The sequence below is a fragment of the Cryptomeria japonica genome, chromosome 10, assembly GCF_030272615.1.
Source record: "Cryptomeria japonica chromosome 10, Sugi_1.0, whole genome shotgun sequence".
NCBI classification, from domain to species: domain Eukaryota; kingdom Viridiplantae; phylum Streptophyta; class Pinopsida; order Cupressales; family Cupressaceae; genus Cryptomeria; species Cryptomeria japonica.
This window is the reverse complement of record NC_081414.1, coordinates 745,046,980-745,063,373: the sequence shown is the minus strand read 5'-3', so window position 1 is coordinate 745,063,373 and position 16,394 is coordinate 745,046,980. Positions and strand designations below refer to the sequence as shown.

At 35.5% G+C, this 16,394-nt stretch overlaps 1 protein-coding gene across 4 annotated transcripts in view; it reads right to left on the bottom strand.

Annotated features, from left to right (window-relative positions):
* Window positions 1-16,394, bottom strand: part of LOC131076011 (uncharacterized aarF domain-containing protein kinase At1g71810, chloroplastic) — a 291,860-nt gene that overhangs the window by 7,946 nt on the left and 267,520 nt on the right. The window contains exons 9-22 of one of the 4 annotated variants that reach the window (XR_009359117.1): window positions 10,750-10,840; window positions 10,591-10,632; window positions 10,220-10,328; window positions 9,820-9,934; window positions 9,659-9,708; window positions 9,271-9,349; window positions 8,683-8,733; window positions 7,280-7,421; window positions 7,146-7,190; window positions 6,763-6,867; window positions 6,557-6,598; window positions 6,249-6,434; window positions 6,004-6,126; window positions 5,668-5,879 (exon numbers count right to left, since the gene is read on the bottom strand). Coding sequence is in view for 2 of the 4 variants with exons in the window: in XM_059213057.1 (XP_059069040.1) it covers window positions 5,775-5,879; window positions 6,004-6,126; window positions 6,249-6,434; window positions 6,557-6,598; window positions 6,763-6,867; window positions 7,146-7,190; window positions 7,280-7,421; window positions 8,683-8,733; window positions 9,271-9,349; window positions 9,659-9,708; window positions 9,820-9,934; window positions 10,220-10,328; window positions 10,591-10,632; window positions 10,750-10,840 (1,285 nt within the window). In the remaining 2 variants the exon portion in view is untranslated. The remainder of the gene's footprint in view (window positions 1-5,667; window positions 5,880-6,003; window positions 6,127-6,248; window positions 6,435-6,556; window positions 6,599-6,762; window positions 6,868-7,145; window positions 7,191-7,279; window positions 7,422-8,682; window positions 8,734-9,270; window positions 9,350-9,658; window positions 9,709-9,819; window positions 9,935-10,219; window positions 10,329-10,590; window positions 10,633-10,749; window positions 10,841-16,394) is intronic. The other 3 variants (XR_009359118.1, XM_059213057.1, XM_059213058.1) reach the window with 3 other exon arrangements.

The window sequence follows — 16,394 nt, the reverse complement described above, 5'->3', positions numbered from 1 at the left end:
AAGAACCCTTGCAGAGGAAGAACTTGTTCAAGACCAAATGTAAGGTATCTAGTAAGTGTTGTAAAGTTGTTATTGATAGTGGTAGTTCGGATAATCTTGTTTCAGAAGAGATGGTGAATAAGTTGAAATTAGAGAGATTGAAACACCCTAAGCCTTACCAGATAGCATGGATTCAGGAACATAAGTTGCTAGTAAGTGAACAGTGTTTAGTAAAATTGAAAATTGGGAATTATCATGATGAAGTTTTGTGTGATATTATGCCTATGGACATTTGTAATCTTTTGTTGGGAAGACCTTGGCAGTTTGATAGACAGGCAATACATGATGCGAGGAAGAATACATACACTATTGTGGCCAATGGGATGAAGCAAACCTTGTTGCCTTTGGAAGAACCTTTGAAGAGTGAAGGAAGTTCATGGATGGACTGAGACATAAGAATGTGTATTTTTCCTTAATGCCTAAGAAGACTGAGAGACCGGAACCGGAAGGAGAACACCCGATAGAGATAAGAGATTTGCTGACAGAATATGAGGACATTTTTTCAGATAATGTACCTAATGGATTGCCACTTGTTAGAAGTATTAATCATTGCATGGACTTAGTTCCCAGAGCCAATTTACCTAACAAAGCTGCACACCAGTTAACACCGACAGAGAATGAAGAACTGAATAGACAAGTGCAGGAGCTAATGAAGAAAGGTTTGATTAGGGAAAGTCTGAGCCCTTGTGCAGTACCAATAGTATTAGCACCTAAGAAGAATGGAGAATGGAGGATGTGTACCGATTCAAGAGCAATAAACAAGATCACAGTGAAGTACCGGTTTCCCTTGCCTAGGATGGATGACATAATGGACTATTTGAGTGGAGCAAAGTACTTTACAAAGATAGATTTGAAGAGTGGATATCATTAGATTAGGATCAGAGAAGGTGATGAATGGAAGACAACATTTAAGACAAATGAAAGATTATATGAATGGTTGGTGATGCCTTTTGGACTGACTAATGCACCGAGTACTTTCATGAGGCTGATGAATGAGGTTTTGAAGAAATTCTTGGGTAAGTTTGTTATTGTGTATTTGGATGACATTTTGATTTTCAGTAAAACAAAAGAGGAACATTTGTTGCAATTAAGACAAGTTTTGTAGAGGTTTGTGATGCCTTTTGGACTGACTAATGCACCGATTACTTTCATGAGGCTGATGAATGAGGTTTTGAAGAAATTCTTGGGTAAGTTTGTTATTGTGTATTTGGATGACATTCTGATTTTCAGTAAAACAAAAGAGGAACATTTGTTGCAGTTAAGACAAGTTTTGCAGAGGTTGAGAGAAGAAAAGTTATTGATGAAGGATTATATGAAGGATTATATGAATGGTTGGTGATGCCTTTTGGACTGACTAATGCACTGAGTACTTTCATGAGGCTGATGAATGAGGTTTTGAAGAAATTCTTGGGCAAGTTTGTTATTGTGTATTTGGATGACATTCTGATTTTTAGTAAAACAAAAGAGGAACATTTGTTGCAGTTAAGACAAGTTTTGCAGAGGTTGAGAGAAGAAAAGTTACTGATCAATATCAAGAAGTGTACTTTCATGAAGGATGAGCTAGTCTATTTGGGCTTTGTGATATCTGAGGATGGTTTGAAGATGGACCCCGAGAAAGTGAAAGCCATTGTTGAGTGGCCTACACCAGAAAGCATTGGAGAAGTAAAGATCATTTCATGGATTGGCTAGTTTTTACCAGAGTTTATCAGAAATTTCAGTTCAGTTTGTAATCCTATGACTGAGACCATGAGGGGAGATAGGAAGAAATTCAAGTGGACCACCAGAGCAAACAAAATTTTTGAGTTGTTGAAACAGAAAGTGACTGAGCAGCCTGTGTTGGCTTTACCGAATTTCAATAAGGTATTTCAAGTGGATTGTGATGCAAGTGGAACAGCAATAGGAGCAGTTTTGAGTCAAGAAGGGAGAGCAATAGCATATTTCAGTGAGAAATTGAATGATGCCTGGAAGAGATATTCAGTATACGATCAGGAATTTTATGCCATAATTCAAGCCTTGAAGAAATGGAGACATTACTTGCTGCCTAAGGAGTTTGTGTTGTATACAAATCATCAAGCTTTGGAATATTTGAGTAGTCAGAGTAAGTTGAATCAAAGACATATGAGATGGGTAGAGTTCTTGCAGAGTTACACCTTTTTGTTGAAACATAGAAGTGGGAAATCTAACAAAGTTGCTGATGCATTGAGTAGGAGAAGGAATTTGCTGACAGAGATGAGAGTGACAAATTAGATTTTGAAGATTTGAAGACCTTGTATGATGAAGACCCGGATTTTGCAGAACCTTGGAAAGCATATAGAGAACTGGTTATGGTTGATAGAAGCAAATGGTTGGATTACTTCATTCAGGATGGGATGTTATTTAAGGGAGTTCAGTTGTGCATACCTAAAAGTTCCATGAGAGAGAACTTGATAAAAGAGAAGCATAGTGGAGGTTTAGCTGGACACTTTGGCATTGATAAAACAGTTGCATTGGTGAGTGAGAAGTACTTTTGGCCCCAGATTCATAAGGATATTAAGAGATATGTGCAGAGTTGTAGAGTTTGTCAAGTTGCAAAAGGTAGTAGTCAGAATGTGGGATTGTATAAACCTTTGATAGTACCAGTAAGACCTTGGGAGGATATAAGTATGGATTTTGTACTTGGCTTACCTAAGACACCGAGAGGGAATGATTCTATATTTGTGGTAGTGGATAGATTTTCAAAGATGGCTCATTTTATACCTTGTAAGAAGACATCAGATGCATTGCATGTAGCATACCTATTTTTCAAGGAAGTGGTAAGATTGCATGGATTACCTAAGAGCATAGTTTCAGACAGAGACACTAAGTTTGTTGGATATTTTTGGAGAACACTTTGGAAGAAGATGAAGAGAGATTTGAAGTTCAGTTCTACTTTTCATCCACAGACTGATGGATTGACAGAAGTAGTTAACCGGAGTTTGGGAAACTTGTTGAGATGTTTAGTGGGAGATAAAACCGGAAGTTGGGATTTGATCCATGCACAAGCAAAGTTTGCCTATAACAATTCAGTGAATAGAAGTACTGGAAAAACACCTTTGGAGATTGTTACCGGAGTGCATCCTAAAGGAATAACAGAATTGAGAGACATTAGCAGTGAAGACCGGAAGAGTTCAGAAGTAGAAGAATTTGCAGATCACATGGCAACATTGCACATTCAGGTTAAACAACATTTGGAAGACATGAATAGAAAATACAAGGAGAAGGCAGATGAGAAGAGGAGACATAAGGAATTTGAAGTTGGCGATGAGGTGATGGTCTATTTGAGAAAAGAGAGATTCCCGGTTGGAACTTATAATAAGTTGCAGATGAAGAAGTCTGGACCTTGTAAGATCTTGAGAAAGTTCAATTTTGGAAATGCATATGAGGTGGAGCTACTGGATAGTCTAAGTATTTCACCTATATTCAACATTATAGATCTTCATGAGCACCATGAACCAAAAATCAGTGAGGACAGTATTGCAGACTTGGATAAACTATTGCCCCAGAAGGAACCAGATCAGATTGAAGAGATTTTGGATAGTAGGATTGGGCATAGTACCTGAAGCAGTAAATACAAAGAATATCTTGTGAAGTGGAAGAACAGACCAGTGGAAGATTCATCTTGAATTTCTCTGGTAGAGGTAGACCGCCTTGGTTTTCCTCTGACCCAAGCAAAGTGAGAGGCTCACTTTTTATTAACCCCGGATGTCTGATGCAGGAGCATCCCCGGTTCACAACAATCTTGCATCAACCAAAAACATTTTCTTTTTCTGTTTGCAATTTCAGTTTTCTTTTCTGTGTGTCCCGGTTTTGGTACACCGGTTTCTTGTGGAGTTGGATTCTTCTTGAAGACTTGATCACCCTACTTGCTTTCTAACCGCATCTCATTTGGATCACTTTCCGGCAAGATATTGCTACCGGTTTCCTTGACAGTTTCTTGTTACCAGTTGCCTGAGACCAATTCTGGTGATCTTCCGAAACCCATTCCGAAGCTTGCAGAGCCTTGGACGTTGATCTCGATGTTGCTTGACGTGTGGCCGACCTTCTGCTGTTCATCCTTTGGATTTTTCGGAGGCCGACCTCATTCATTTCTGCACATTAGGGTTTTGATCCTTTTGGGCCGACCAGATCCTTTGGATCGATATATATATTTGTAATCATACTTTAGAATGTAATCAATCAAGGAATCAACTCAAAGAATAAAGAAGTATCGGATAGATGAACTGTGCCTAGAAGATAGATCTTTCGATTCAAGGTCCCGGTGAGACCTATTCTACCAAGCCTGTGTGCCGGTATGTTGTAACCCGGCTGTTACCGATTCGATGTAATTAACTATCATGCAATAAAACTATCTGTTATGCATTGCCTCCATCATATCTATGTATTTCCGTTGTGTTAACTCTTGCTGACCGGTTTGGACCGATCTCCTCGAGGTCCCTCCTCACCGATGACTGCTTCATTTATACATACTGATGTAGTGCGCTTAATGGAGGAATCAAATCTTTATTGTATGGAGTCTTCTACATATGGGTAGTCACAGGTAAGAGATAAGTGAAGATCTACGGGTATATAACTTTTTTTTTCTAAAAGGAGATTCAAAAGTTGCTTTTGTGCTGTGTGTGTAGCGGAATATATATATAATTTTTGAAGTTGGCGGATTAAAGGCAAGGAATTGTAAATGATGAGTGTTCTCAAGGAGCTGTGAGTTCTTCTTGAAGTGGATATTTAAGTTGGTGCTTGTGTTTGTGTGGAGGTTGGAGCCTCTGCTATTCTCAATTGGTGCTGAGAGGAGAGTTGGTCTCTCCTTGTTTATTGCTTTGTAATCTGGGTTGGAGCCCATTCAAGCTAATGAAAGGGTTTTCCATGAGAAATCTTGCGTTCTTGTGCTTTTGATCTTTTATGTATCTTCTGGTGTCATGTTTAAAATCTGGGTTGAATTTTTTGAAGCACTGATTCACCCCCGCTCCCCTCTCAGTGTTTCTTGAGTGTCTCTCATGTTCAACTTTGCTTAACTCCTGTCCTTTACTCTTAATGAGTAGCTTTGCATGCTTTCAAGTATTATTGTCTTTAATCTCATATCATGTTTTGTATTTCTTGTGGCTCATGTCAAATCAATCCTATTGTTAATACCAATTCATTGGTCTTTGCTTTCTTTAACCATGGAACAGTGTTTTGTTTTCAGTTCACATTTTTATTGAGTTGCATAAATTAAAAATCTCATAAGTACGTCCAGTCTTGTGCTCTGACTTCTGAGATAAAAAAAAATAGTTATAGATTGTTTTCAAGCATTTTGTTTACATGCAAAAACCCCAGAAGGTAAATTGTTAGCATGCATAAATAACAATCTAGATTATTTGTTTTAGATTTTAGATGTAGATCAGATCAAAGAGTCTACCCTACAAAATTTTAGAGAGGATTTATTCACGAACTATTCCAGTTTCAGTTGTCCTAAACAGGCAAATTAAAATGCTAACAAAATTTAAGACTGGATCTCCATTAAAAGAATGACCATTTACTATCTATCTAGTCATCAATGGTAAAGACAGGCAATTTATTGATCTAGATGGAATGGAAATGAAGACTAATGGTGAAAATGAAAATACACAATCTTACCTGCCATGCCAAAATCTTTTATTGATCATTGTTAATTGGCTGATGAGAAGCCATGATTAGTGGGCTGTAATTACTATAGGGGCTACTCACCTACCACAATAGCCAACTTAACGCACAAAACTTCTAATGGTTCTTGCTAAAGTGCGTGAGGCTAGCTTTCCAGCCAGATCCACTGGCAAAACGAATGCTTGCTGCTGAGCTGAACGTGGAAGCTATACCATCAAATAAGAAGGTAATCAAAACGTTATTTCTAATAAGTTAGTAACATAAATATTAGATCAGAGGCAGTTGCAACAAAAGTCATACATGCCTCCAAAAAGACTATCAATTGAATACCTCCAGAAAGACTGAAAGCATGGGTAAAAGCTTCTCAAAAGAGTTTACTTGTTGAAGAACAATTATAGCCTCTTCCCATGTCTTTTGAACATTGTTTTCTTTCAGTAGAACATCCGCTTCTTCCTGGAACAAAGAAGAAATCATATAATAAAATACATGTTCAACCATTTTAGTCAATTCAAAAGAACAATGTATTGCAAACAACATGATCTGATGCAATGTTTAGTGTAAAATCTTTGACTTACTGCACCGTGGTTCATATTTTCTACAAATCCATTTGACAACAATAGGATGAGGCGCCGCAAGGTTTTCAAGTTTATTATGTCTTCATCCTCCACAAAGTGTAAGGTAAATGGAGGAGCCATGGGCAAGTTTGCAATAACATTAGATGCAGTTCTCTCAAATGCCGATCGATTAAGTGCATCAATACCCTACAATATAACAATAGAATAACAAATTGCCACAGGTTATTTGGATTTTTTAATTTTGAACATTCAGGCACTGACCTATCAATACACGAATCATTGAATGCACATGAGAGACGCATGCACACCTTGGCCAGCTCTTCAAGAAAAATCTCCCTCACGAAGTCACCCTGGAAATTGAGCATAGCATATACAGTTTTCCATTTTATGAAGTAAAAACATTTATGAGCAAAAAATTTGCTGCAAGATTATTAAAAAAACCTACAGAATGCAAACTTCACTAAATAACCACAATAAAACATAATCACTATAACAATATTTTGTTTCCCACTACCTTCTCACTTAGGGTAAAGGTAAGGATGCGATTACGCATCAGCACGGACTCGTTATCAGTTTTTTGTGGTCCTGTTAAAGTGTCATCTGTTGTTGACCGTAGAGACTGCCAGCAAAAAGTATTTTAGACTAATTCCATGAATTCTTAACCTTGAATTGACAGTAATATAAGGTACAAGGCACATGTATTGCAGACAAAGGAGCAACTCCACTCATATTACTAACCTATTTCTTGAACCAAGACACATCAATATCCTGAACCGTGTTAATTTAGAACACAGAACTTATCAAAAAACATCTACCAATGAACTTGCTTGAAATTTTGAAACTTCATCAGTATGAGATGTAAATTATCATATTCAATATTTTGGGTAGCAAACTAACCTCAGAAACCAAAGACTCTAAACGATCAATCCTGAATGTGCCATCCTGCCACATTGTAAATTATTGACATATAATAACACTGCTTACAGTATGGTTGATAACTAAATATAATTTGAGAAAAGCAGATAGGAAACCTTGTACAAAAGAGATTGTAGTGTTGATCTGAGTTGAGGGGAATTATCAGTGAGGATTTTGCGTGCAATCCATGGATATGAAGTACTCAAGACCTTGTAATTTGGATCACTGGAAAGTGCAACGCCCTCCAAAACTGCCAAACTGAACATTCATGCAAAATATAAAAGGTAAAACCAAGATGAGTTTTGAGAATCAAATTCAATTTGACTCCTCTCTTTGTAGACAAGATTGGTAGGCTTCTGCTTACTTACAAAAATAACACCAAACTGGAAGCTATTAATTCTCTAGTGCATGTCTTTCATGCATTTCAATAATATAATACTAATGTTACATCAACGTCTGCATTGATATTACTGTTCAACAAACCAATTTTATACAGGACTAACTAGAAATAGACAAAAGAAGCAGTGCTTTGCTAGTCATCTGTTGATTCAATTGATGACGATGATCTACTTTGGAATCTTCTTCATCTAACACACATGGAGAATTCTAACAATATAGCCATGGCATTGACATGAATAGAACCTATGGAAAGAGATGAAGATGTGTGCAACCATCTCATAATGGATCTACCCAAAGTAGAATCTCACATCAAACCCTCTCAAGAATGCAACCATGTTAAACAGAAATTATGATATGATGAAGTCAAGTGATCAAAGGTACATATTAGTCAATCAGTTGAAAGATGGTTTGCCTAGTTAAATAGTGGACCAAGTAACTAAGAATGCTAACAACATTTTTCTTGAATGGAAGAGAGGCGAATAGCTACAATAAATGGACAGAATGAATGAGAGTTTGAATTTTTCAGTTGAAATTCCTTTTAAGTAATTTTAAATAACACAGGAAGCAGTGTGCAGACTCAATAACCAGATAAAATAATTGGAGTGTAGTAGATCAGTTCAATGTGAAGACACACATTTTAGCTAGACAAGTAAACTAGAGATTGATGAATCTAGGAACGCTAGGTCAAGAGGTGAGATTCTTAGACAACAATTGGTGCTAAAGAAAGTTACAAAAAACATGGAAACATTTGAAGTTTCCCAAACATCAAATTTCAGAAATTTGGGAAAATGCTAGTCCATCTCATCATGTGTTCAAAACTGAAGAAAATAAATTCAAACTGTGGGTATGTTGATCTAAAACTTATGTTAAGAAAAATAAAAGATAATTGTAAATCACAACCAAATACAATATGACAAAAGTATGCTCTCTATATTAGACAGTTCCTTATAATCCAAATAAATATTTCTTCCAATACAAAAACAACTGGAGAATTATGAATCATAGTAATTGTTAAGATCATCCACATTAGAAGTTGTCATGCACCTGAAGGCTGTAGTGAAGTGTTTAATTGTTTTCTAAAAGGTAAGAAATGTGCATTCATACAGGTGGTAGCAATCACCTTCGAATAACTAGTGAGAAATATGAAGGTATCTGAAACTTGTATTTGTACCTGCAAAACAGATTTGTTAACAAAGTCATTATAAAACATTTGGAGACTCCAAAAGTTATAAATGAAATTCAATATTAAAATTAAATATTGTATAATGGTAGTTATTATAATGCCTAAAGCATATTCAGCTAAACCATGGAACAAGGACTAGACAATGGTGGCTTTAACTTTGATTGGAATTCAGACAGAAACATTAACAGTGTGAAAGTCGTTTAAAGTGATTAAATAAAGGGAGCAGTTTATGACTGATTATGCATATATTATCAGTGACAGTAGTTATGCATAAACTGAAATGCAACATACATAGGGCATGCAGACAAACAAGAATAACAAGTGAAGGATTACAACTATTTACAGCAGTTTAAACTAGGTCAGCTATAGATATATGGGAATTAAATAAGTATGACTCAGCCATGCAGGAATGTAAGAATAGTCAATTTCAAACTTGATTAAAGGATAACACAATTTAATTGAGATACTAAAATTGCATGCTTCCAATCCTAACAAGATAAATAACAGTATATAACCCTGACATACATTGTCCGCCCCAAATTTCCTGATAAATCTCCAAAATCTATGTTTCGAACTCCTTTACTCACTGCATTCTGGAAAACATCTGCAGTAAAGCAGTTCAATAGAAAGTAAACATTTATTCAGTTGCTTGGCTGATAACCAAGATTACTTCAGTTTCTTCACTAGTAATTAAGCAATCCCTGAAATGTAAAATCCTTAATAATTGTGCAACTCATTCAATTAGAATGTCACTAAATCTCATTTAAGTACATACCAAGTGGATCAAACAAGAAACTTATTTAGGAGAAAATAAAAACAAATACAGGTTTTGTTTCTGTGAAAACAGTCAACTATTGTTCAAAATATAAAGCTTTTCATACCAAGTGATACAGGAAACATATGAAAGATCTACCTGTCAAGGCTTTTGCAACATCACTCATTCGAGCAGTTGGAGGAAGCAACCTATGACTCAAACAAAGCATCGAATTATCAAAAAGAGAAGCTGAATGTTCAGAAGGGCTAAGACAATTAGCTACAACCAAACATTCCAAAAAACTGCTAAATGTGCTTTACCCAAGAGTGATAAAATCTCCAGCCAAGTCATCAAACTCTCGGTTGACCAGGTGCAAACAAGCTTCAATTAGTCCTTCTCTTAAATCTTGGTTAAATTCACCCATCATTCCAAAATCTGGGAAATTGGACAAATTCATTCAGACTGATGGCGAATGGCTCAGTTAATGTGCCAAATTCATATTACACAGTTTGTTTTCATACACGATAGTAGTCCATATTAATATAAAAGACAATTTTGTGAAAGAAACCAACAACCATGATTATTTGATGTTTGATCATATAGAAGTTTATCTTTATTAATCAACAGACAGGTAAAGCAAATTGATGTTGTCACATTAACTGATGATACAAACATTATAAATAATTTTTAAGAAAGAGATAGGTATGAGTGAACCCACACCTAAGTATGCCAATTTCCCATCATAAGTACGTAGAAGGTTGCCAGGATGTGGATCGGCATGATAAAATCCACATTCTAGTAGCTGGGTCAAAGAGCAGTACACTCCCACCTGATGAAGTGATAAAAAATTGAAGTGAATGAACCATGTGATACCATATCATACAAATATAGACAACATCTGAAATCAAGAAGTGGAACCAAACAATCCATGTTTCCAAAACAAATACAGATACCGAGACGGCAACACCATCTGAACTCAAGATTGAACCTAAACAATCAATTTGATCTTCAATTGGATATATACTGAAATTTCAATTCATACATCTAAAAACGTTCTTTATGTTTCTAAAAAGTTACCATTATTTGCTTACCTCCACTAGGTGAAGATCTTTTACTTCTGATAGTTTTTGACCCTGCACAGTACTGCAATCATTTTACCCAGCTAATAACATGATTCTGATCACTATTATATTGAGAAACAAAGTTATCTTCAACTATTAATGTCAAAGGAAGCAATATTTGCATTTCACCTCAACCCATTCCATAACAAGCACTCGACAACTTGATAGCTCCTTGTACATTTTTGGTATAACTACATCAGGCAATCTCCCAAAAAGTTGTCTGTAAATAAAAGTTGGAACGAAGTAAGAAAAAAAACAAACATAAATTTATGCTAAATTTTATATGTTTAGTTGTTAATCAACCATTAAACCTAGCCAGACACATAAATAACATAGTTCCTTAGTTCTTTGGAAACCATCCCCTGGACCTTGAACAAGTTCCTACAATGTCCCTTATACACTTGATGCATAAAATACTTTGATATCTTTCATATGAAGGTCAAATATTCCATGCTATTACTCATTCCTTCCACCCAGTCAAACTGATTATTTTGACATTTAATAAAGATATCTGCAATATTTTGAACATTGATAGGCAATTAAAAAAAATTGTCTAAAATATTTTTATGATTTTCTTGTTTTAGAAATGTTAGTTTGATGTCATTTTTCATTCTCTATAATTGTGAAAAAGATTCCCAAAGAACTCCCAGTAACAGTTAAAATGACCACATATTCTGAATAGCTGTGGTAACCCAATTATTGATTTATAATATGGAATTGAGCATGAACACAATAAAGTTACTGCCAACTGGCTGGAAATAAATAGTTCATGAGAGATTGTCATCAAGAGAAATTTTTACTAGGCTTGTTAACAGCGTTCTCATACATTTTTGAGCAAATATTAGAGAAATCAAACCTCCATTTTCTAGAAGCTTCATCAGTATATATTATGTTTCTGAATAAATAGAAATGCATCCCACTTTTTATAGCAAGTTTTAAGCAACTTCTATCTGTAGCTGCACAAAGCAACTCTATAAAAATAACGCATAAGGTTAAACGGTATCCAAAAGGCTAATGATCCTCAGTAGGTTCACTGTCATGCAATGAGGGGATTGGTTAGCAAAAATGTAATGAGACTCACCAATTCAAGGCTAGGAATTGTGAATCCAGATCAGCAGTGAAGTTTGTGAGGCTCTTGTATCAATTTTCTGATTTGACATGTCCAGGCTCCAAACTTGCCTGATCCAAGGCAACTCTTGCCAGGTCCTTTTTGTCCCCCACACCAAAAAAATATCAAACTCCATGCCATGCGTATATTCATACAAAATTCATTCTTAATATATGTTCCTTACCTAGCTTATGCCATGCGTATATTCATACAAGTTTAATATGCTTCATGTTCTATGTACTTATGTACATGCTTCTTGCTTTAAAGGCTAGTGGTGTGAATGCTTATGAATGTGCTTAATGCCTTGCCCGTATTTATGTGCTTTACATGTGTACTTCATACTTTGTGTATACTTCATTTTTTCCTGCACTAAACGTCTGATATGTATCTAAGAGTATTACTTCATGTTTGTGTACCTGTCATATTGCTTTACCCCTGACATGTATACTCCATGCCTTACATGCATTTATATGTCTACATGCATTATGAATGACTCATGCCTTGAGTGTATTCTTGTGGATGATTCACATATTTTTCCATGTGTGATTTTCATGCTTTGTATGCTCTATGACTAAAGTGAATTCCTGCTACTTAACTTAAGCAGATATAAGTGTATACTCCATACCTTATGTACTTCATGTGTATGCTTGATGTATTGAGTTTGAATATAGAGTGTTTATGTTGTGTGTGTTTCATATACATGCTTTGCACCTCCATGTGGCGTGTATGCTTCATATCTTGCATGTATTTGTGAATACTGCTACAGGTATTACTTTTGTGTATACTTTAAGCCTCGCATGTGTTTTAATGACTTTGTGTGTATTACTTCATGCTATCCATGTCTTACATACTCTTAAGGCCTCGTGCTTCATGTGTACTAAGTGTATTCAGGCTTCATGCCTCATGACCTTATGTATATTGTGCATATACTCCACATATGCTTCATATCTTCATATATCAATTAGAGTTTCCCAGACTCGCCGCAAGTTAGGCGAGTTCGCCGAGTTGGCGAGTCGAGCCAAGATCGGCGAGTTTTGCTAACTCGTGGCTCGGACTTGGCAGGTTTTGGGTAAAACTCGCCTGATTCACGAGTTAGGCGAGTTTTGCCCAAAACCCGCCGAGTCCGAGCTCCAGGACTCGGCCGCGCAGCGAGTCAGGCAAGTTTTGCCAAAACTCGCCGAGTCCGAGCTCCAGGACTCAGCCGTGCAATGGTCAATTTCAATTTTAAAAAACAAAAAAAAGAAAAGCTTTTTCACTTGTTTTTTTTTACTTTCTCTTTCATATAACCCTAAAAGGTCTTCTAATTGTTAGTTGTGAGAAGAAGAGAGGAAAAGTGAGAGAGAGGAAGGAAAACAAGAGGCCATAGGTTTGCAACCAGCAGGGAAGAAGAGCATCAAGGAGACCACAAATCACATTGGGGAGGCCATAGGCTTGCATTGAGAGCATCAAGGAGTCCAAAGCAAGACTTCTCAACTCATTTGAAAGAGGTAAGTGTTAAACTTTGTAGATTTTGCTGGTTTTTTTAGGTATGTTAATGGATTTTTCTCATTTGTTTGTTAATTTTTTTTTAGTTTAACAGTTAACTTTCCAAATCTTGAATGTTTTTATTTTTTTAGCTTAATTTCAATGAGAGAAGTAGAATAATAGCAAAGTGCAAACCCTACATTTTTTTAGAAAAAAATTGTAAACATGTATTTACAATTTTATTTTTTTTAAAAGTAGGGTTTGCTGATTTTTTCTATTAGTTTATAACTTTATTAAATTTTCTTATTGCAGCAGCCTTCACGTTTAAAAAACATTCATTTTTCACAATGCCTAAAAAGGATGAGGCTTGGAAATATACTGAAGACTTTGTTGGCAGACAAAAAAATCAAACAAAATGTTTTTTTTGTAAAGAAATTAATTTTGGTGGCATCAATAGGTTTAAATACCATATTGCCGGCATACCTGGACATGATATTGAGGTATGCAAATCACAAACTCCTGAGGCAAAACGTTTCTGTTATGTCCAATTAGAAACACATGAACAAGAAAAGTTAACTAAGAAGAGGTAATTGGAAGAGTTCAGTGCTATTGACACAAGCAGTCTACTTAGTATTTGCTTAATTTATTTATTGATCAGGATGAGTGCTATTAATATGTAATATTTATTTATACTATTTTCAAATATAATATAATTTATAAAATATTTCAAGAATATTAATTAAATAATAATATTTAATAAATAAATAAATATTTAATGATTCCAAATAATAGTTAGATTAATTAATAATAATTACTTCATTTAGGTTATACATAATGATCAAGGAAGGGACATGACAGTCCACCCTTCCCGAAATTGCTTGTCCTCAAGCAATTGACAAGTTTCTCAAATTTATTTAGAGGTTGCACTTATTTTTTGGTATATGATACGTATTTAACTCAAACTTTGATTTATATATGATAGAAAACAGTAATATGTTCTACAAATTCAATGCATATGTGTGTTTTTCAAGAATATTTTAAGAATTATATATTTTCAAATGTTCGATAAATTTGTCGAGTTTTCAAAAATTTTGGGCCAAAAGAGTTATTGCCGAGTAAGAGTTTTTCATCTTTGGAGGAAACATTAAATCAATAACCAGAGAATCATACATAATGGAATAGAAAGGATTCACACACACACACACACACACATGAGTATAAGAAGCAGATCAGATTGATATAAACATCAAACCAGTGCATTTACAAGGTGTTTGGGAAATAATATAGGAATATGCCTATAAGGGGCATTACACCCTCACATCCAACACTATAAACAATTTTTTTTTGTCAAAGTATATATGTTTTTAAATAAAAGCCACTAACCCTAACCCTAAGTCTAAGGAGCACCACACACACCTTAAACACTCAAAAATAAGTTATAAAACTACATACCCTTCATCATTTAAACCAATCAAACTCTTCAACTTCACTATTAGTTCTCTTTTTAATGTTGTAGTTACTTGGAGGTAATATTGAATAAAATTCGAATAACATAAAAAGAAACCTCTTAAGTTGGACAATGGCTAATTGATTTCCACACCCTTATAAAGTCCCTCAATAAACTTTTCAATGTTGCGTTTACTTGGACCTGGCAGCCAGGTGTTTCTTGAAATACCAAGCCTCTTCCTTAGCGTGACATGGCCTTCATTCACAACCATTCTAAGCAGAAGCGAATTCCCTTTTAAATTGTGAGTTCTCACTTTTGATGAGTCAGCCAAGTGTGAAGGTTGGAGAGGTCAGAACTTAAATTCAAAATATTCCTTAATGTTGTGATTCCCTTGAAGTTTTTTTTGGGGGGAAACTCTGCTTTTTAATGGTACGGATGGCCCACCACTTTCCCACAAGGATGGGAACCCTTTCTCAAGCTCCCACACCCCTTTCTAATGGTACGATAGATATAGGAAAAAGGGTACGGCTATTTATTAGCTTATTAACCAATAAAATATAATAAGGATAAATTCGAGCCACAATTATAGAATAAATTTTTGCATAAAAATTATTGCAACCTATGGCTAGAACATGTAATAACTTGTAATCCACTGTAAGCACAAATTTGCTTCTTGTATAAAGCCAACAATAAAAAACAAAAGGTTTTAGTCTTCCCACTCCTAGATAAACTGCAAGGGTTTAAGTCTTAAGGGTGAGAGCTATTCCAAAAACCACTACTCTCCAAAATGAGGGTTTCTAGAAATTGATGAAGAATACAATGAAATTCTTTTCCCAATATTTGTTTTTATTCTTTTTCCTAGGTTACCGGGTTCGCCTCTGGGCCACCCTAGTACGGGTCCGGTTCGAATTGGGTTCGACCAGGGTTCGAAAAACCCAGAGGTGGTTCGACCCTGGTCGAATCCAGGGTCGAACCTAGTCGAACCCGGGCGGCTCGTAAAGTCCAAAAATAATGCAAATTTAATTTGTTTTTCAATTCCGCCTTGTAAAAAGTGAAAGTTATAACCTAAAAGTGACTTCTAAAACATTTTATTCACTCATTTCACCTCATTTGTGTTGCAAACAAAAGTTTTATGAGAGCAGGATGAAGAAAGGGTGAACAAAATTTGGCTTCCAAGATCAAAGAGGAGGAGTTGAAGACTGATTTTTGAAGCTTCAACAAGTGTTGCAGCATCATTTCCATACATTTTCAAGCTTCCATGGGCTGCAAGAGGTAGGTTTTTACACATTTTTTTCCAACTATTTTTTTTTCACAAATTGTCAAACATGAAACTTGAATTTTTTTTCATTATTTAGTTTTTGTTTTTGAATATGTTTATATTATTTCTTGCCATAGGAACTAGAATGGCATCTACATCTTCCTCCATTGGCAATGAACAAATAATTGCAAAACAAAGAAATAATCCAAATTCTCCCTTATGGAAATATTTGGACATTATAAAACAACTTCCGGGAGGTGGGGGATTCCGTTGGAAATGCCATGGATGTGATATTGAACATAATAGTTCATATTATCGGGTGGTAGGCCATTTGTGTGGAATAAAAGGAAGAGGCATCAAAAAATGCCCTGGAAAAAATGGTAAACCTATACCAGATGAGACAGTGATGAAATATATTAGGGAGCATGAGGCGGCAGAAGAGAGGGAAGCCCGTAGATTGAACCAAACCACATCAAAGAAAACAAAGGGAATGCAAG